The sequence below is a fragment of the Mobula hypostoma genome, chromosome 4 (assembly GCF_963921235.1).
Source record: "Mobula hypostoma chromosome 4, sMobHyp1.1, whole genome shotgun sequence".
Taxonomy (NCBI): domain Eukaryota; kingdom Metazoa; phylum Chordata; class Chondrichthyes; order Myliobatiformes; family Myliobatidae; genus Mobula; species Mobula hypostoma.
Window position 1 is genome coordinate 84,921,998 of NC_086100.1, and position 21,928 is coordinate 84,943,925.

Below are 21,928 nucleotides of genomic sequence, written 5' to 3' on the forward strand. Positions count from 1 at the left end.
TTCAAAAATCTTAAGTGCAAAGGGTCTTTGGAGTCCTCATGCAGGGTTCCCAACCTTTTTTAAGCCGTGGACCAATACCGTTAAGCAAGGGGTCCATAGAACCCCTGGTCTAATGGTTAACTTGCAGGTTGAGTTGGTGGTGAGGAAGACAAATGCAATGCTAGCATTCATTTGGAGAGAACTAGAATATAAAAAAAAACAAGAATGTAATGCAGAGGCTTCATAAGACACTCATGGGGCCTCACTTTGAGTATTGTGAAGAGTTTTTGGTCCCTTACCTAAGAAAGGATATGCTGATATTGGAAAGGGTTCAAAGGAGGTTCACAAAACTGATTTTGGAATTGAAAGGCTCGTCATAAGAGAGGTGTTTGATGGCTCTGTGCCTGTACTTGCTGGAATTTAGAAGAATGAAGAGGGATCTGATTGAAACCTACCGACTGTTGAAAGGCCTAGACAGAGTGTATGTGGAGAGGATGTTTCCTGTAGTAGGGGAGCCTATGACCAGAGGGCATAACCTCAGAACAGAGGGATATCCATTTATACCAGCGACGAGTGTGATGAATCTGGGGAATTCATAGCCACAGGGAGCTGTGGAGGTCAGGTCATTAAGTACATTTCAGGTGGACCTTGATAGATTCTTGCTGTCAGGGCATGCATGAAAGGCTAAGGGAGAGAAGACAGGAGAATCAGACTGAAAGGGAAATGGATCAGGCATGATCAAATGGTGGAGCAGACTCAATGGGCTGAATGGCCTAATTCTGTTCCAATGTCTTATGGTCTAAATACAATGTGATTTTTGTATTCTTAAATTCCTTCAGAAATGATCATTCTGAAAGATGTTGGGAACAATTCATATTACTACAACACATTAAAAATACCGTATGAAAGATCTACTTGCAAATCAAAAAGTGTGCAGTAAAATACCATAAAGGTTTGGACTTTAATTCTAGAACCCACTCCTTCAAATTTTGCATTGAGATTCTTGGACATCAGCAAGGACCTCAAAGAGAGCCAGCTTGCTGTAATAAGGAGATGCCTTCGCTATTTTCCTCCATTCTAAAAAAAAATGCAGTCCCCGTGGCACACTCTCCAGATTCCTACTCAATTCTGAAATATGATCATTCCTCAAAATAAAAAGCAAACTAATAGCTTGGAGCAACTTCTAGATAAGCATCTATCTTATGGATATGCAGCTATTCTGAAATTATGACACTGAAGGCAACCATGTGAATCCAAACAGGAAAAGTTTTGTACTTTATTTTCCCAAAGTGACAATCAGCAAAGATGGGCAGCAGGGAGAGCTGTCTGCTGCTTTTGCAAGATCCCAATACATGGGCCTGTGACATGCAGATGCTGCTGGTATCATTATTGTGTAGATGATAACATATAATAGATAACAGGTTTAATCCTATGTTCTTACCCACAAATTTCAAAAACAGTCTGAAATTATTGCTTCCCTTGACCCTGCACTGTATGTATTCATGTCCACGGACACTTAAAAATCAAGAAGTGAATGATATGATCAGTTATAAAAATTTTGGGTGATTTTAGGTCAAATTAATCAAACTGTAAAGACTGGGGCCTTTTTGACTACATTAATTGCTAAGATTGAGGCCAAGGCTCATGACCTTTTTAAAACTGTGTTCAAATACTTGAAGGGTAGCTATGATGTATAGCTCCCCAGCATTGAGAATAACTACCCAATGTCATCAGTTGAATCTCAGTCTTTAATGGGCTTTTGCTTTGAAGGTATGTTAGAGCCATCAAAACAAATTCTAGACTGATGGAAAACATCTTCTAAATAATTCCACATTTATATTGAAGAAAATTCTACACAAAGAGTCATATCTGATGATTTTGCCATGAAAATTGTCAACCAGCATCCTTAATGTTGTCACTGAAACAAGTGTTACAACGGGAGTGGATATAAAAACAGACTATAAAATGCATGTGCTTCAGGATTCAAAACCATGGTTGGAGCAGACATGTCCTTGCTGGTGTTACACGATTAGCTTCTTATAGTCATACTAAGTCAAGAGTTAAGAGACCAGTGCAGAGCCTCAGTAACTAATCGTCCACAAATCTTATACACTTAAGTTAGATCATCACTTGTTGTTGAGACTTTGCAGCTAATCATAATCACATGGCTCTTCAGTACAATCAGGATGAACAGTTGACCCTTCGAGGAGAAGGAAGCTGCAGCTTATTGGGCTACTTGATTCTGGCATAATGGTGGATTATGTAACCCTTCTGAGAGTGATATTTGCCTGTCTGCAATTAATTCAGTGTTCATTTTAATTCAATGAAAACCAGGTCTGACAAACTTCCTCACATCTGCCTCTCTGAGAAGCAGCAAGCAGATGAGCAAAATCACTATAACTTAGAGATATTTGCAAAGGAATTGACTTTATCCAGAATCTAATGAATACATACAATACCAGCACAACACGAACAAAAAAGGCAACAGTAACAACAGCATGAAAAATAATAAAATTTAACTCTCAAATATTGCAATCTGGTCTGGGAGGACAATACTAAAGTTTCTTTCCTGGTGTAGCTGTGTTTGTTAATTTCTTGAATCAATCTCTGGCCAGATAAATTCAGGGAAACCAATTTTTACAGGTGTCACTATAGCTATAGGAGCTCCAGGAACAGCTTGATACTTCTGTGCATTTATTTCATTGGGAAAAAGCTCTTAAGAGTCAGCCCATGTCACTAAGCACAGCTTTTTGTCAAAAGATATGCCACTAGTCAGGTGCATGGAGGTTTAAATGTAGGAGTGTTGGTCAATGGCGAGATGAGATTAAGTGGGTAAATAAAGATATGCATTTTATTATCAAGTTCCATAAGTGGCCTGAGTTTGTTTAGTCTTTCTTTCTGGGATCTACAATCCCTCCTGGTCACCCCCAATAACTTGCAGGTTGCTCAAAGTGAAGACAGTTCCTCAGCAGCTAGTGACTGATAGCTACCAAAATTATGGTCACATTGTCAGCAGATCCCCGGCGCACGGCCTCATTCGCTAATCTGTTACAGGCAGTTTCAAATCGCACGTCCTGTGAAGTTTTCCCAGTCCTTGCTGTCAGGGTCTCATCCTGTGGATCAACATAAAGACCGTGTCAATGAGGATAGAGTTTAAAACACAGCTCAGCCATCTCAGACAAAACATCAACTAAAACAAGAGTTTTGGAGGAGACTATTGAGCTTGGAGCTAAACGCTAGTATCTTGTAATCTTAGGGATTTCCTCACATCTTCTTCAAGATGTCGCCACTGAATAGGTAAATCACAAGGCAGAAATAAAACAAAACAGTGATAAATGGGACTTTTAAAAAATCCCAAACATTTAAAGCACAACAGCTCAAGCTGAACTTATTAAAAGACATGACTTCCTGAAATTTAGAAGGGTAACATAAATAATGTTACAAACTGAGTGAACAGACAGAAATAAAAGCAAGGGATGAATAGAAAGTTTATTATTTTAAAATAGGGTATGTTTCATTTGATATTTTTCTATGAAGAGTAACCCACCAGCTCGAGTGCACCATCCCCTGGTATTTGCATGAACTGTCAGATGGTTGATCCAGATCTAAATTGAGGTGCCAATATTTGTACCAAACTGAATCACTTTATCCAGGATCTGAACAAAACACATGGACCTCAACACTACGAGAACAGGAACAAACAGCACAAAAATCAAAATATTCAACACAATATCACTTTACAATCCTTGACTGAGGACTCCAAGGAACACCAGGCATCAAGCGTTAAGATAAGCTCGTGGATTACTAGCCTATTTCTGTCTCAAATTTTGGTACATCTAAAATGTTTTGTAACATACAGGTGGTTAGCTCTTAATACTAAAGACCCCAGGTAATGACTTGCTCACCTGTCATGACTGCTGTCATTTGCAAATATTACAGCAGTGAAAATTACTTTCTGCGGAAGTGAGTAAGTAGGAGGAAGCAAACTGCATGTTGAGGGTATTTCCTTTCCACTGATGTCGATGGAATACTGAATACTCACTCACTAATAAAGACCTATTTTGGCCCTTGCAAATCAATGTGTATTTTTTCAGTAACAATCAGCACATTTAACACTCTTATTTCTACATTTTAATATTACTCATTTTCCCTCCTAATCTTGACCTCCAATGTCAGCAATACCCAGTCAAGTATCGATGGACGAAGTGTTACAAAGTGGAAGCCAGGTATAAAGCTACTGCAAACTTTTCCTTTATGATGTTTTTATGCAGGATTTTGAGGGATTTGGAGAAGTGCAAGAAAGCAGCACTGAGGTAGGTTATTCAGCCACGATCATCTTAAATGATTGAGCATTTTCTCACTGTTTCTTGCTTTCTTACACAGTAGAAGGAGGATTGATGGGGGTAGTTGAGAGAGACATGATGCTAAGTCACAATGATGTAGTGGTGCCCAAAACTGCTAGATCGGGGGTAACACTGTTATCTAAGAGCAGAGAATGTGATAGGTTAAGCAATGCATCCCACATATATTAAAAAACAAATGTTCTGCACGAGAAACATTTCCAAACTTCAACCGAAAGAATTCACAAGGAACAAACTGATTTGCAGCCAGAAAACTACCTCAAGTATTGCTGCAACAAAGAGGATGGCTTCTTCTGGGGAGAAGGCTTTGAATAATCCATCGCAAGCCAGGAGAATAAACCTGGAAGGAAGATAGGACATCACGCAAATTATCAGTGTAGCAAAGAATAGAGCCAGAAATTCTGTGCAAGTCACAACCTGGCCCTGACATCATAAGGAATTTGGACATACATATTTTCATAAAACATTTTGTCCTTTCACTGCTTCGTGCCTCCAATGATAGAGATTGTGATATCATTACTGAATGTATTCCAGAAAGGCCACTACTGCTGATAAATATATTTTGCACAATTAAGTTACATACACTTAACATCAACACCAAAACAATGCAGTTACATTCAGGAATCCAATGACTAGAAAGAGAGACACATGGGCAAATCAACATCCATTTCTGACGAGGAACCACACCCTTAACACTCCACAGCACAGCTATTTCCCAACCCTTCTCCCGTGTCATTTGAAGTAATATTTCCTCAATAAAAAATCTCATCAATCTGAAACATCAACAGCTACTATCGCAGCTCAGTGAGATGTTATATTACAGTGCCTTGCCAGCAGGTGAGCAAGTCCCATATTTACTCTTTAATGCTAAAGTCAATTGAATGAGCAACAGAATTAGCCATTTGTCAAGGCTGTCACTACCTATCAAATACTGTCAGAAGGAAGTGCACAACAATTTGATGAACATAACAGGGTGAGGAAATGCGGGTCTCTGCTTCACATGCAACTGAGTATCAGTCATAGTTTACAAAGGAAAAATCAGAAAAGGAAGAATACTTAAGAATAAACTTCTGGAATACCTTTTGCTTTTGCTCTTCTTGAAGGTTGTGAGTCTTATCAATATGCCAGTACTTAGGAATACTCTTCAAGTGTGAACCCAGACAATGAGTACGCACAGAATATTCTGCACTTAAAAGGCATATGACTAAGCTTTATCTAAAGGTCACACGCCATGCATAGGATATAGAATTGGAGTGATCTTGGCACCATGAATTCATTGTAAGCTGTGAAAGAATTCACCAGAACGAGACCATTTCTAGGTAGCACCAGAGGAACAATAACTGCTATCAAAATCCATCTGGTTCACCTTGACCCTTCAGGAAAAGGAACATGCTAGTCCTTTCTAGAATGGGAATTCAGACCCAGAATACAAACATGAAGCTCATGCTTCAAAGTGGCATAATAGGGCACTTAGTGTATTATCTTAAAAATGTTTCACATAGTTACAAGGGAAAATATGTTAAAGCTGGCTGCGCCAGAGTTAAGTGCATCTTCCGGAGATTTTCTTTTCAAGACCATTACATTCTCTTTCCAATATTTTTGTTAGTAATTTTACATATAAGATTACAGAGTACAAGAAAAAAATGTCAATATATCATACTAAATCGCATATAAAGACTCCTCACCATATATTCATACAGATTAATTTGTAACATTGCAATATAGTAATTTTATTATATAAAAAAATCTAACCCATCACCAAGACCAAAGGTGATTAGTAAAGAAAAAAGGAAAAACAGATTATTAGTCATTATCTGTGCTTTAACAGCAAATCAAAGGTTTTGAAAATAATTCAAAAAAGGTCCCCACAATGTTTGAAAGTCTTGGCTAGATTCAGAGATTGAACATCGAATCTTCTCTAAATTTAAACATGATATCACATCACGTAACCATTGAGCGTGAATAGGAGGGGCCACATCTTTCTACTTAAGCAGGAGCATCCTTCTGGCCATAAGAGAAATAAAGACCATTACATTCTACAGTAAAAATAACTGCATGAACTCAGACAAATAACCCTGTTTCCTTGCTTATCTCTTCATGGCCCCAAATGAAATCAACTGTATTCTTTTTCCTGCAGTACTGGCCAGCTAATTCATGCTGGATCAGGTATTGGACCTTCCCCACATAATTCTAACATACCAATCTAATGTTCAAAGGTTAATTTATCAACAAAGTAAACAACTCTGAAATTCTTCTTCTCCAGGTAGCCATGAAACCAAGAAAAGAAAGGCAGCATAATCAAACCCCCCAAAATCCCACCTTCCACACAAAAAAAAACGAACAAAAACGGAACAGGCTTATTCACCCACAAATTCCTCTCCCACACAAAAAAAGGACAGATCGGGAGAAAAACACAGAATATAAGAACCTATAAGACCAGGGAAAAAGGTCTACAGGTCCAAGTCAACATCCAAAACACAGACTCTCCAGGCACATTGGCAGGCTTTCCCTTCTCCAGCACACAGCGATCAAAGACACAAAATACTCTGCAGATGCTGGGGTCAAAGCAACACGCACAACACGCCGGAGGAACTCAGCAGGTCGGGCAGCATCCGTGGAAACGATCAGTCAATGTTTCGGGCCAGAACCCTTCATCAGGACTGAAGAGGGAAGGGGCAGAGGCCCTATAAAGAAGGTGGGGGGAGGGAGGGAAGGAGAATGCTGGTAGGTTCCAGGTGAAAAACCAGTAAGGGGAAAGATAAAGGGGTGGGGGAGGGGAAGCAGGGAGGGGATAGGCAGGAAAGGTGAAGAAAGAATAGGGGAAAACAAAATGGGTCGTAGAGGGAGGCGGAACCATGAGGGAGCTGATAGGCAGCTGGGGGAGGGGGCAGAGTGACATAGGGATAGGGGAAGGGAGGGGGAGGGAATTACCGGAAGTTGGAGAATTCTATGTTCATACCAAGGGGCTGGAGACTACCTAGACAGTATATGAGGTGTTGCTCCTCCAGCCTGAGTTTAGCCTCATCATGGCAGTAGAGGAGGCCATGTATGGACATATCTGAATGGGAGTGGGAAGCAGAGTTGAAGTGGGTGGCAACTGGGAGATCCTGTCTGTTGTGGTGGACAGAGCAGAACACCTCATATACCGTCTAGGTAGTCTCCAGCCCCTTGGTATGAACATAGAATTCTCCAGCTTCCGGTAATTCCCTCCCCCTATCCCTATGTCACTCTGCCCCCTCCCCCAGCTGCCTATCACCTCCCTCATGGTTCCGCCTCCTTCTACTACCCATTTTTTTCCCTATTCAGTCTTCAACTTTCCTGCCTATCACCTCCCTGCTTCCCCTCCCCCACCCCTTTATCTTTCCCCTTACTGGTTTTTCACCTGGAACCTACCAGCCTTCTCCTTCCCACCCTCCCCCCACCTTCTTTATAGGGCCTCTGCCCCTTCCCTCTTCAGTCCTGACGAAGGGTTCTGGCCCGAAACGTTGACTGATCATTTCCACAGATGCTGCCCGACCTGCTGAGTTCCTCCAGCGTGCTCAGAGCGACCAAAGGACAGGCAACTGGTGCTTTCTTCAGCCTTCCCACCCACCTCGATGCTTCAATCTCCTTCCTCGCTTTAATCAGCAAACAATGGAAGCTTTAATCAGTGAAATGGAATCAAACATCCGCTCGCACCCCATCCAGCAGCCTGCCCGCTACTAGGTTTGCGCACACTGCACCATCTCCCAGAATCCTCTTGAGAGATTGCAGAGCGCTGAAGCACCCAAGCAATCTCCAAACTTCCATATTTGCCTCGATGTTTCAATCTCCCTTATCACTTTAATCGGTGAACAATGGAAGCTTTAATTAGCGAAATAGAGATGAACATTGGCTCACTCACTATCCCGCAGCCTGCCCACCATGAGGTTCGCTCAAGCTGCCTCTGCCTCCGGAATCTTCTCAGAGACTGCAGAGTGCTGGATCACTGAACGATCTCCAAACAGCAAATCACTGGCTCCAAGAGTTCCAGAATCACATTCAAGATGACAAATAAAAGTAAAGGACATAGAATTGAAACTTATGGTTACATGATCTATCCAGAAGACGTCAACTGAAGGAGTGTTGTACACAGGCACCATCTTGACTGGAAGCTTGAATCTGATAAAGTTTTAAGATAATGTAGATTTTTTTTAAATTGCTGGCAAAGCTCTCCTCTACAAGATATCCTTGCTTTTTGACGTCCACATAGAATGCAGATTCCACATCTAACATATTACATTGGTTCTGTGAATGAAGCTTAGAAATAACTATTCATTCTCTCTTTGAAAAGGTCATGTAGGCTGGAATGGACTGCTTCGTTATCAGAGGGATGGCAGACAGAACAGACAAACATGGATTGATGAGTAAGTGGCCATATTCTTAACCCAACTCCTGCTAAACAAAAACATTCACCGAAATATCTAAGAAAAGACTGGCCAAGGGCACTTCATGAGGAATATCTGAGGTAAAAAAACAGCCTGCAATGATCGTGAATGCATTCACTGTGCCAAGCACGATAGTAGCTTATGACAAATTGAAATTTAGCTTTTCTAAGATCTCTTCGTGTCACCTGTGTAGTGATGTCAAGGACTGAACCTGTCTCATACCTCTGGCATTCAGCTCTTGTCAATGTTTGAATCAAAGATGTACTGACATCCAGTGGTGAGTTATCTCTGAAAAATTCAAACAAAATATTCAACACCATATGTTGTGCATAGATACCACAGATGATAACTCCATCAGTTTATTGATGATAGATGGAGGTTAGAAGGCAGTAATTGGCCAGGTTAAACTAAATGCAATGGTGGATGTGTCTGAGGAATATTTTACATTTCTGCACTCATGCCAATGTCATATCTGTACTGGAGGAGCTCGGTGGAAGGTGAAAAGTTGCTACCTGTTCTAGCACACAAGAACTAGAGCCAAGATATTGCCAGGACACTGAATAATCACCATTACTCAAGAGACCCATTACAGAGCACAGAAGAGGAAAAATACTTCCAGCCAACACCGGTTGAGAAGTAAACTTCACCATTAGCCTCCTCCTAGCAAAGATGCCTGTGCACAGATCATTTGATTTGCTCCATGTAACTCAAAAAATAGCAGTACTTGCAATTCACCCCGGGTATTCTTTTCCCTCTGAACGATCTGATAATACATTTTTAATCAGCACCAGTGAATTTAGCAACAAATTGCTCTGAGCAAGTAAGAGATTCCCAAACCAAACTCTGAAGCAAGTATGAGAGGACATAGTAAATCTAGGTCTCAAGTTGTGCCAGAAGGGTAGTCCAATCCAACAAAAACAGAACATCACAAAAGTAGAGAGACTCAAGCCATCAGTTTGCAGTAACTATTTTGCGTGAAACTCATTTGATAATGGTCCCTTTCTATTGTCAACAATGTCATTTTATCAATTTCATTAACCTTATTAACTTCACTTGTCCACACTTCGCTTTTTAGAAATCACCTTACACATGAAATATTAAATTCTGTAATTATGCATTTCAATATATATCCAGTTTTAGTCTTAATAGGTGCTTACATAAAATCCTTTATAGAGAATTAATTTGTTACATTTAAAATGTGCTAAAGTTGATTGCATTGCCACACTATTCTGCTTGGCAGATCTAAATCAGATTAAGCAATTTATCTCAGATCACTGAATCACTGCTATGTCTAAGGATGAAAGGCAGGGCCCACATTAGACATTCTATCAGTCTGACAGACTGCGATAAGAAAATATTCTGTTTTATAATCAGCAATGTCACTTTGTAGCTGAAGTCTGCCCTTTACAAATCGTAAATTCACCATGATGGACACAACTGCACATCCCTGGATACATTTCAATATTTATAACACCAATTCAAACCACCAAATGTATAGCCTTGATTAATCTCCAACATTAATCTCCCAGACCAGAAAAAATATATATACAATGAATTCCAGTTAATTGCGACACATCATGATGGGTACATTTTGATCCAATTAAATCGCAGCCCCAAATAGCCAAAGATTAATGGAAATAGTTAAACGGCATAAAAAGACAAACTATCATTTAACTGAGTAACAGATTATGTATTTAAATGAAATACACAACACTACCAATACTACTACAGTACTACAAACAAGAGAAAATCTGCAGACGCTGGAAATCCAAGCAACACATACAAAACGCTGAAGGAACTCAGCATTTATGGAAAAGAGTATGGTCGACGTTTCAGGCCGAGACCCTTCATCAGGACTGACAAAATCTGTTCAGACACCTACTGCAGATAATGGACTGCATTCATACTGTGTCGATGATTGCATCCTCCAAATTTTTATTCTCCTTGTAACATTTAAGATGATTGTTGATACCTTCAAATTCTTTGTAGTTTCTAACTTGAAGTAGTGAAAGCGTTTCATTTTCATTCCCGGATATTTCTGGCATAGCCAAGCCTGAATGCTTGAAACCCCAAAACAGTTCTAAATTGACTGAGTGATAATTACTCACCAACCATCAGTGACAAAAATCACTGCTTTTTGAAAAGAAATGCACACAACTGACACTATTTAAAAACTGTTCACTAAAAGCACAGTATAGTGTCTAACAGCCATGCAAGTGCACACAACAGATGCTAGTTAGAAACTATTACACAACAGTCTCCTGTCCCAATCAAGCAGCATAGTGTCTCAAATAAACAAAAGGACTCCTGGCTATTTTCTCGATTAGTTTCTGTTCTTTAAGAGTTGTCCTAAATAAGCGGCTGCCCCAATTAAGCGGAATTCACTATATTAAGAAATGAAAGAAGTAATCACACCCAAAGAGCAGGCTTAAGATAGATGGGTGAGCACCAATAAAAGTACAGGGAGTAAAGCATTCAGTGCAGGGTTCCACTGTTGCCATTCCTCTCAGCAACAAGTATATCCCTTTGGATACTGCTCTGAAGGGCCGGTGGAGGAGGGAGGGGGGATGACAGCAGGCAACCCAGTGCACTGAGGCTCAGCAGGGAAGGGTAAAGTCAGGCAGAGCATTAGCGATAGGAGGCTTTATAAGGAGATGGGCAAGAGATTCTGTGCTCGTGAAAGAGAAGCTAGGATGGTGTGTTGCTTTCCAGGGTGTCTAAGGGGTGAGGGAGGCAAGGGTGAGCAGCTAGAAGTTGTGGTGTACATTGGCAACAATGACATAGGTAGAAAGGAGAAAGAGGCCCATCACAGTGAGTAATTATGAGAGAGGGTGAATAGCAGGATCTCCAAGACAGTATTGCCTGGATTACTACCGGTGCCACGTGCCAGTCAAGGGCAGGAACAGGATAATAGTACAGATGAATAAGTGGCTGAGGAACTAGTGCAAAGGGCATGGTTTCAGATTCTTGGATCTTTGGAAACTTTTCTGGGACACAGGTGACCTGTACAAGAGGGATGGGTTGCATCTGATCTGGAGGGGAACTAATATGCTGGCTGGGAGGTTTCTTAGCGCTATTAAAGAGGGTTTAATCTAGTTTGGCAAGGCGATGGGAACCAGAGCAATGGGTCAGAAAGTGGAGGGATGGAGAGGAAAGTAGGTGTTCAAGGTAATTATCAAAGTTCATGTATGTCACCATATGCAACCTTGAGATTCATTTTCTTGCAGGTGCACTCAATAAATCCATAATAGAATCAATGAAAGACCGCACCAACTTGGGGGTTCAACCAGTGCCTACCTGTATGCAGGTAGGCAGCCAAATGGTCAGATTTACTGAAATGCGATCTGGGCATGGAATGGTAGGCATTCCTTACCTTAGCATAACAGTCATCTAGTGTGTTGGGACCTGTGGTGCTGTAAGTTGTACGCTGACGTAATACGGCATGGTTTTCTTCAAACAAGCCTGGCTAAGGTCCCCAACTATGATTTGAACTACGTCGGGATGGCCTGTTTCTTGTTTGATGACGGCATTATGCAGTATCTCAAGTGCCTGATAACAGTTGGCCACTGATGGTATGAAAACTAGTCAGGATTATGAGCAACACACATCAAAGTTGCTGGTGAATGTAGCAGGCCAGGCAGCATCTCTAGGAAGAGGTACAGTCGACGTCAGGTCTCGGCCTGAAACGTCGACTGTACCTCTTCCTAGAGATGCTGCCTGGCCTGCTGCGTTCACCAGCAACTTTGATGTGTGTTGCTTGAATTTCCAGCATCTGCAGAATTCCTGTTGTTTGAGTCAGGATTATGAAGAAGGATTCCCCAGGAATGAACAAATGAACAGCATTTGACCATGAGGTGCTTAAGGTCAGGGTAACACGAGAATGCCAGCACATCGGAGCACCACTGAGAATTTAACATCATTCAATCCTTAGGCATTAATATTGAAGTAGCAAAATGGATTCAGCAGTGGCTGGATGGCAGGCATCAGAGAGTAGTGGTGGATAACTGTGTGTTAGATTGGAGGACGGTGTCTAGCGGTGTGCCTCAGGGATCTGTACTGAGTCCAATGTTGTTTATCATATATATTAATGATCTGGATGATGGGATGGTAAATTGGATTAGTAAGTATGCAGATGATACGAAGAGAGGTGGCAGTTGTGGGTAATGAGCAACACACATCAAAGTTGCTGGTGAACGCAGCAGGCCGGGCAGCATCTCTAGGAAGAGGTGCAGTCGACATTTCAGGCCGAGACCCTTCGTCAGGACTAACTGAAGGAAGAGTGAGTAGGGGATTTGGAAGTTGGAGGGGGAGGGGGAGATCCAAAATGATAGGAGAAGACAGGAGGGGGAGGGATGGAGCCAAGAGCTGGACAGGTGATTGGCAAAGGGGATATGAGAGGATCATGGGACAGGAGGCCCAGTGAGAAAGACGGGGGGGGGGGGGGGAACCAGAGGATGGACCAGGGGTATATTCAGAGGGACAGAGGGAGAAAAAGGAGAGTGAGAGAAAGAATGTGTGTATAAAAACAAATAACGGATGGGGTACGAGGGGGAGGTGGGGCATTAGCGGAAGTTCAATAAGTCAATGTGAAGTAGGTTTTCAAAGCTGGCAGAGAGATTCAGACCACTTAGAGGAGTGGGTTAAAAGATGACAGATGGAGTTCAATGCTGATAAATGTGAGGTGCTACATTTCGGTAGGACTCATCAAAACAGGACATACATGGTAAATGGTAGGGCATTGAAGAATGCAGTAGAACAGAGTGATCTAAGAATAATGGTGCATAGTTCCCTGAAGGTGGAATCTCATGTGGACAGGGTGGTGAAGAAAGCTTTTGGTATGCAGGCCTTTATAAATCAGAGCATTGAGTATAGGAGTTGAGATGTAATGTTAAAATTGTACAAGGCATTGGTGAGGCCAAATTTGGAGTATTATGTATAGTTCTGGTCACCGAATTATAGCAAAGATGTCAACAAAATTGAGAGAGTACAGAGGAGATTTACTAGAATGTTGCCTGGGTTTCATCTCCTAAGTTACAGAGAAAGGTTGAACAAGTTGGGTCTTTTTTCTTTGGAGCGTAGAAGGTTGAGGGGAGACTTGATAGAGGTATTTAAAATTATGAGGGGGATAGATAAGAGTTGACGTGGATAGGCTTTTTCCATTGACAGCGGGGGATATTCAAACAAGAGGACATGAGTTGAGAGTTAAAGGGCAAAAGTTTAGGGGTAACATGAGGGGGAACTTCTTTACTCGGAGAGTGGCGGCTGTGTGGAATGAGCTTCCAGCAGAACTGGTTGAGGCTGGTTCGATGTTGTCATTTAAAGTTAAATTGGATAGATATATGGACAGGAAAGAAATGGAGGGTTATGGGCTGAGTGCAGGTCGGTGGGACTAGGTGAGAGTAAGAGTTTGGCATGGACTAGAAAGGCCGAGATGGCCTGTTTCCGTGCTGTAATTGTTATATGGTTATAAGGTTATAAAGCACACAACTCCACCTTTTGCCCTTTCTAAACCAGCAGTTCAGTCCATATGGAAAAATCGAAAGCTTTCAAGTCTGACCACCATATCTGACATGCTGGAAGTAAGCCACGTCTCATTCAAACATAGAGCACAACAATCCCTCATTTCCCTCCAACAAAAATCTTGCCCTCAGGTCCTCAATTTTGTTCTCCAATGACTGCATATTTGTTAACAAAATGCTGGGTAGAGGGGTCCTCATCCCTTTGCATTTCAGCCTGGCTTGGAATTCCCTCCTATCTCGCTTCATTCCATGGCAATGACCTTCGTGCACTTAAAGGTGCTGCACCTGCTTGCTTGAGAGTTAAGTTCACTGAGTCCTTCGTAAGATTGTGAAATCTGTAGATCATTAAGTTGATTTAAAAGTACATTGCTTAAAGGGAGACTGCAGTGAGTGATGCAAAAGAGGCTTCTTGACAAGGTGACGAGGGTGATTGATGAAGGCAGCCACAGCTCTAACCTCCGTGTATTGGATTCAAAATTGTAGAATTATGTGAACAGGAATATCCAATGCCAGTCTGTCTCATCCACTATACCACCTCATCTCAAGTTGTGAACTTCCAATGGTACAGCACAGAAGAGGCCCTGTGGCTCACAATGTTGTGCTGAACCAATTAGAATGGTAATGAAGTGCCTATCTAAACTAATCTCTTCTGCCTAGACAATGTCCATATCCTTCCATTTTCCACTCACTCATATGCCCATCTAAATATCTCAAAATGTTTCTGCCTCTATCACCACCCCAATCAGCACATTCTAGTCACCCACAACTGTGTAAAAAAAAACTTGCCTCTCACATCTCTTTTGAAATTATCCCCTTTCATCTTAAAGGCATGCCCTCTGGTATTAGAATTTCAACCCTGGGATAAGATACTTATGTTTACTCTATCTATGCCTCTCATAATCTTATACACCTCTACCAGATCTCCCCTCAGCCTCCACTACTCCAGAGAAAACAACCCAAATGTGTTCAACCTTTTATCACAGCACATGCCCTCTAATCCAGGCAACATCCTGGTAAACCTCTTCCGCACTCTCTCCAAATCCATCTTTCCTATAATGGGGTGATTAGAACTGTATGCAAAACTGTAAAGGTGGTCTAACTAGAGCTTTATAAAGCTGTTACACGAATGCCTGACTTTTGAAATCAGTGCCTTGACTAATAAAGGCAAGCATGCCATATACCTTCTTAAGCACCCTATCAACCTGATTATCCACTTTCAGGGAGCTAGGACAATCCGAGATCCCTCTGCTCATGAACACTTAAGGGTCTTGCTCTTAACAGCGTACTGGCTTCTTCACATTTGACCTACCAGGGTACCATTCTTCACAAAGACACAGTTGAGAAATGTTCATTCCAAAAGCAAAATAAAACTCACTAATGCTGGAAATCTGAAATAAAAACAATGAATGCAAGAAAATACAGAGTATCCATGAAGAGATAACAGATTTAATGTCTCAGGCTGGTGACTTTTCATCAGAAAAGTTGCCTTCATAGAGGTTGCATCTCATCTTCTCACATTGAGGAGCACTGAAAGAAAATAATTAGAAAGCAAAATACGCAGGAGTAGATTTACCTATAGACCTTTAAATTCAATGTGAATCAATTAGATACTATAGAGGCAGGAACACGCTGAATCCCATCAGGAGACAAATCATTGATGCCACTTTTCATCCTTTATACCAAAGTCCCAGAAACAAAAGGAGTATAAATAATGACAGTAATAAATACACAGGACTTGCAGTAGCAAAGGTTCCACCATACCTGTCGTTGAATGTTAATGGACAGCGTCTGACATCTGGTACTGAGATAACACCACAGTGCTTGTACTGCCCATCTCCAATAGAGCGCGACACCTCCAGCACACCCATCACGCGACCATCCCTGTGCAAACATGAATCAACATTAGTCTTCGCACAATGCAACACATAGAATAAGCAAGACCAAGGATAAGAACCAATTTTAAATGAAAGCCATTTGTTTCTCCGTCTCAGCAAGGCAATTCTGCAGCTGGGTGAAAGGTTCCATCCACTTGGAACAAGTCAGAAACTGTAAAAAAAAATCAGCAGCCCAAGGATCAATGCTGCAAGAATTGGGATGTTACCAAAACTGCTGTTTGTGATAACACCATCTTCTGCAGAACATGATTAATTTGTTAGCAAAGTATCTAATACAAGATGAATCACCTCAAGGAAAGGCACATAGTGCCCAATCATGGGATGATCACTGCTTTGATACCCTCAGTTACAAGAAAACCAAACCACTGCAATATCACCAAGAGACTTCACAAAAATATTTAAGGGAAGCAACTTACCTCATTTGACTTAATGATCACACTGGCAACGACAGATCATATAGCAAGTATAGGTGTAAAATTAATGACACCATAACACTTAATTTATTCTACCAACCTATCCTGCCTTCGAAGCCATTCAGACCAACAAATCCTTGCTGCCTGTGCACAAGTGAAATCCAACGAATCCCGCTCTCTGCCATAACCTTTCAAATTCATTCTTTTCTGAACCCAGTTCCCACTTGATTACCAGAAATAAGCCTGCCTCCACATTCTGGATCTAATGCCTCACTCTGTTACCAAAACACTTTATTGCACTTCTTTTGGTTGATCACATTCATTGTGACCAGCCCATGTCTACTTCCACCACCCCCCCCCCAGGTGCTTGAACCCCCTCCTATCCAAGGAAAATAGCTTCCCAACCCTGTACACATAAATAAGGTTCAATTTCTTTGGAATCATTTTAGTAAATCTTTTCTGCACTCTTGATAAAGCCTTCACAACATTATACAATTAAATTTATGGAGCGTTTGACAATAAAGTAGTTATTTCAGCTCAATGCCCATGCCAACCATAGTGTGTCCATTTGTACACGAATCATACCCTGATCTTTCTTTATTCTTCCCAGAGCCTACAAAACTCCGCTACACGTTGGGAACAATTTACTGTGGTCAGTTACTGAACAAATCAGAATGCTTTTGGAACATGGGAGTAAACCAGAGCAGAAAGAGGAAACCTATTGGATCGTGAGAAAAATGTATAAAATCCACACAAATAGCATCAGGTTCAGAAATGAAGCTGGGTTCCTGGTGCTGTGAGACAGCAACTCTACCACCAGAACCAGGCGCAATAAACTAATAATGGATTTTATAATCAGAACCAGGTTTAATATAGCCAGCATATGCCATGAAATTTGTTAACTTTACAGCAGCAGTATAATGCAATACCTGATAAATAGAGAGAAAAAAACTGAGTTACAGTAAAAATGTATTTTAAATAGTTAATTTAAAATAAGTAGTGCAAAAACAGAATTAAATAAAATAAAAAAGTGAGGTAGTGTTGATGGGTTCTATTACCATTTAGAAATCGGATGGCAGAGGGGAAGAAGCTGTTTCTGAAGTGTCTGCCTTCAGGTTTCAGCACCTCTTTCCTGACAGTAACAACGAGAAGAGGGCATGTCCCGGGTGGTGCGGGTCCTTAATAATGGAAGCCGCCTTCCTGATGCACCGCTCCTTAAAGCTATCTTGTATATTATGGAGGTTAGTCCCCATGATGGAGCTGACTAACTTTACAACTTTCTGCAACTTACTTTGATCCTATGCAGTTGCCCCCAACCCCCATAACGGATGGTGATGCAGCCATTTAGGATGCTCCCCACAGTACATCTGTAGAAGTTTGAGTGTTTTAGGTGACAAACTAAATCTCAAGCTCCAATTGAAATATAACCACTGTCTTGCCTTCCTTATAGCTGCATCAATAGGTTATATCCTGGTTAGGTCCTCAGAGACATCCAGGAACTTGAAGTTGATCACTCTCTCCACTTCTGATCCCTCTATGAGAATTGGTTGTGTTCACTCGTTCTATCCTTTCTGAAGTCCGCAATCAGCTCTTTGATCTTACTAGCAATGAGTGCAAGGTTGTTGCTACGACATCGCTCAATAAGCTCCTATACACCCCCTCATTATCACTTGAGATTCTGCCAACAATGGTTGTTATCATCAGCAAATTTATAGATGACATTTGAGCTCTGCCTGGCCATACAGACATGGGTGTAGAGAGAGTAGAGCAGTAGGCTAAGCACACATCTCTGAGGTGCGCCAGTGTTGAATGTCAGTGAGGTGGAGATGTTATTTCCAACCTGCTAGATTGTGATCTTACAGTTAGGAAGTCGAGGATCCAGTTGCAGAGGGAGGTACAGAGGCCCAGGTTCTGTCGCATAACTTCCCTGCTTTTATATTCATTGCCCTGACTAATGAAGGCCAGCATCCCATTTGCCTTTTTAACTATGTTCTCCAATTGTACTGTCACCTTTAAATATCTTTGGACTTGTATACTAGCATCCCTGTGTCCCTCAATACTCTCAAGGATCTTACTATGGTCTTAGGTCTATGTCCTAGCCTCATTGGTATTCGTGCCAGTCACAGGGAGAACTACAAAATCAAACAGACACAACCGAAGTTCAGGACTGAACCCAAGTTCCTTGTGGCAGTGAAACAACAGCTTTACTACATGCATGTATGTACCACTCTTTCATCTGAAATCATTCTGAAAGCAGCTAAAGCATCTTTGCCCCAATGCCTCCAATTATTCAATTGTTTGACAGGCTATTTCCAATTTACAAGAAAGATCTGTACTCATGCCCTGTGGAACACCACTAGCCACTGGTAGCCAACCAGACAAGGTTCCTTTTATTACCACTCGCTGCCTCCTACCAATCAGCCAATGCTCTAACCATGTTAGTAACTTTCCTGTAATACCATGGACTCTTAACTTGGTAAGCAGCCTCATGTGTGGCACCTTGTCAAAGGCTTTCTGAAAGTCCAAATATACAACATCCACTGCATCCACTTTATCTATCCTACTTGCAATCTCCTCAAAGAATTCCAAGAGATTCGTCAGACAAGGTTTTCCCTTAAGGGAACCATGCTGACTTTGTCCTATCTTCTCCTGAGTCGCCATGTACTTCATAACCTCATCCTTAACAATTGACTCTAACATCTTCCCAACCACTGAGGTCAGGCTAACTGGTCTATAATTTCCTTTCTGTTACCTTCTTCTTCTCTAAAAGAGTGGAGTGACATTTGCAGTTTTCCAGTTCTCTGGCACCATGCCAGAGTCCAATAAGTTTTGAAAGACCAATTACTAATGCCTCCACAATCTCTACTGCTGCCTCTTTCAGAACCCTGGGGTGCAGTTCATCTGGTCTGAGTGACATGCACCCTTGGGTCTTCCAGCTTTTTGAGCGCCATTTCCCTTGTAATAGTAACTGCACCCACTTCTCTTCCCTCACACTCTTCAACATCTGGCACTCTGTCAGTGTGTTCCACAGTGAAGACTGATGCAAAATACTCATTTAGTTCATCTGCCATCTTCTTGGACCAAGTTATTATTTCTCCAGCCTCATTTTCTAGCGGTCCTATATACACTTTCATCTCTCTTATTTCTGACATACTTGCAAAAGCTTTTACTATCCACTTTGATATTGTTTGCTAGCTTGCTTTTCCCTCCTAATGATTCTCTTACTTGCTCTCTGTAGGGTTTTAAAAGCTTCCCAATCCTCTGTCTTCCCACTAAATTTTGCTTTGTTGCATGCCCCCTCTCTTGCTTTTACATTAGCTTTGACTTCCCTTGTCAGCTACAGTTGCACTATTTTGCCATTTGAGTACAGGTTTCCCCCACCATCCAAAGGTACAGCGCTCCTATGAAATGGTCCGTAAGCCGGAATGTCGTTAAGCGAAGAAGCAATTACCATTTATTTATATGGGAAAAATTTGTGAGAGTTCGCAGACCCAAAAATAACCTACCAAATCATGCCAAATAACACATAAAACCTAAAATAACAGTAACATATAGTAAAAGCAGAAATGATATGATAAATACACAGCCTATATAAAGTAGAAATACTTCTCTACAATCATTGCCTGCATTGTTCGCCATAGTGAAAATCTCACGCAAGCACTTTCAGCAGAAACACGGCGCAAGCGCTCTCAGCAAGAACACTCTCTCCAGTAACCTTCAAGCTATGAAGCTGCCAAATCATACCAAATAACACATAAAAATACACAGCCTATATAAAGTTGAAATAATGTATGTACAGTGTAGTATCACTTACAGAAATCGGGAAGACAGCGAGCACACTGATGATGGTGTGTTAGGCTGAGTCATTGGAGGTTGGGGTGGTGCAGTGGTCCCCACCCTCCCAGCCGCTGACCAATACCGATCCGCGAAGCACGCAGCAGTCCAACGGTAGCAGGGACGCACCCAGCACATCTTTAAGAAAAAAGCCGAAATAAACAAGCTAATTAATTAGGTGCCGCCCGACACGTAAATGTCGGCCCAGATCAGAGGCGATTGCCGATTGCGTCGCCTCGGATCTGGGCCGACATTTACGTGTCGGGCGGCACCTAATTAATTAGCTTGTTTATTTCGGCTTTTTTTCTTAAAGATGTGCTGGGTGCGTCCCGGCTACCGCTGCATTCTCCACGAATCGGTATCTGTCCACGGTCCAGGGGTTGGGGTGGTGGGACACTGGGGTGTCATCTCATCGTCGATCAGGGCAGGCAGGTCATTTTCTTCTATGTCTGTCTGCCTCGATATTGAAGTTCAAGGCTGATGTGGAAGGCTTGAAAAACAACAGTTTATGCTTGCCTGCTAGCCTCGTGCGTTTTTCTATCATACAGTTCTCTGTAAGCACTCAAACCATCTTGCAAATATGCCCTAAACTGACATACCCTTTCAAAATTAAAGTCGTACTTTTCTGCAATAATGGCAGTGAAAATCTCACGCATTTGCTTCACGTTCAGTTCCTGGACGACTTCACTTTCGGTCCGTTCACTTCTGCATTCGGTTTCAATGTTATCCTTTCCTCTTCCAACTGCATCAGCTCTTCATCTATCAGTTCTTGCTCATGGGATGCCAAAACCTCTTCAACATCATCTTCGTCAACTTCCTCAAGCCAAACTCACTTTGTCCTTACTTTGTTCACCACGATCAAAACGCTTAATTATGTCTAGTTTTATGCTAAGTGTAACACCCTTACGAGCTCTTTTTTGGCTTTTCCGATACCTTAGAACTCATCTTGCAAATGGCTGCTCACAGGCACGTGTTTAAGCCATGCCGGCTAGAATGTAGTTCCGAATCCGGGGGAGAGCGGCTGCTTTTTCTCGCGCGCTGCTTTTTTTCGTAACAGTGAAAACACCTTCTGTTAGCGAAAACAGGTAACCAATGTAGGTCTTTCGTAACAGTGAGGTTTCGTAATGTGAACGTCCGAAAAGTGGGGGACACCTGTATTTCACTGTTATTGGAATACATCTATCCTGCACCTTCCTCATTTTTCCTAGAAACTCACACCATTGCTGCTCCGCTGTCATCCCTGCCAGCATCTCCTTCCAAGTACTTATAACCCAGGTATAGTGATTTTTTTTTTTTAGCCCATCTCTCATTATTCCAGGAGTCAGAGACATTCAGACAAGGTATTAATGATTTGGAAATACATTTTGCAAGAAAAAGTTTGTGGACTCTTTGCAATTACTTGTTTTTCTGCATTAGTTACTCATAAAATGTGTCTGATCTTCATCTAAATCATATTAATATATAAACTCAATCTGCCTAAACTAATAACATACTAACAATTGTACTACTCAACAATAGCGA

The 21,928-nt window shown here is 41.6% G+C and overlaps 1 protein-coding gene across 4 annotated transcripts in view; it reads right to left on the reverse strand.

Annotated features, from left to right (window-relative positions):
- Window positions 1-1,259: 1,259 nt before the first annotated feature.
- The window catches only part of ilkap (integrin-linked kinase-associated serine/threonine phosphatase), a 43,430-nt gene continuing 22,761 nt past the window's right edge, over window positions 1,260-21,928 (reverse strand). For 3 of the 4 annotated variants that reach the window (XM_063046082.1, XM_063046085.1, XM_063046083.1), the window contains exons 9-11: window positions 16,027-16,146; window positions 4,599-4,680; window positions 1,260-3,092 (exon numbers count right to left, since the gene is read on the reverse strand). In XM_063046082.1, coding sequence (XP_062902152.1) covers window positions 2,952-3,092; window positions 4,599-4,680; window positions 16,027-16,146 — 343 coding nt within the window. In that variant the 3' untranslated portion in view covers window positions 1,260-2,951. The remainder of the gene's footprint in view (window positions 3,093-4,598; window positions 4,681-16,026; window positions 16,147-21,928) is intronic. The other variant, XM_063046084.1, reaches the window with a different exon arrangement.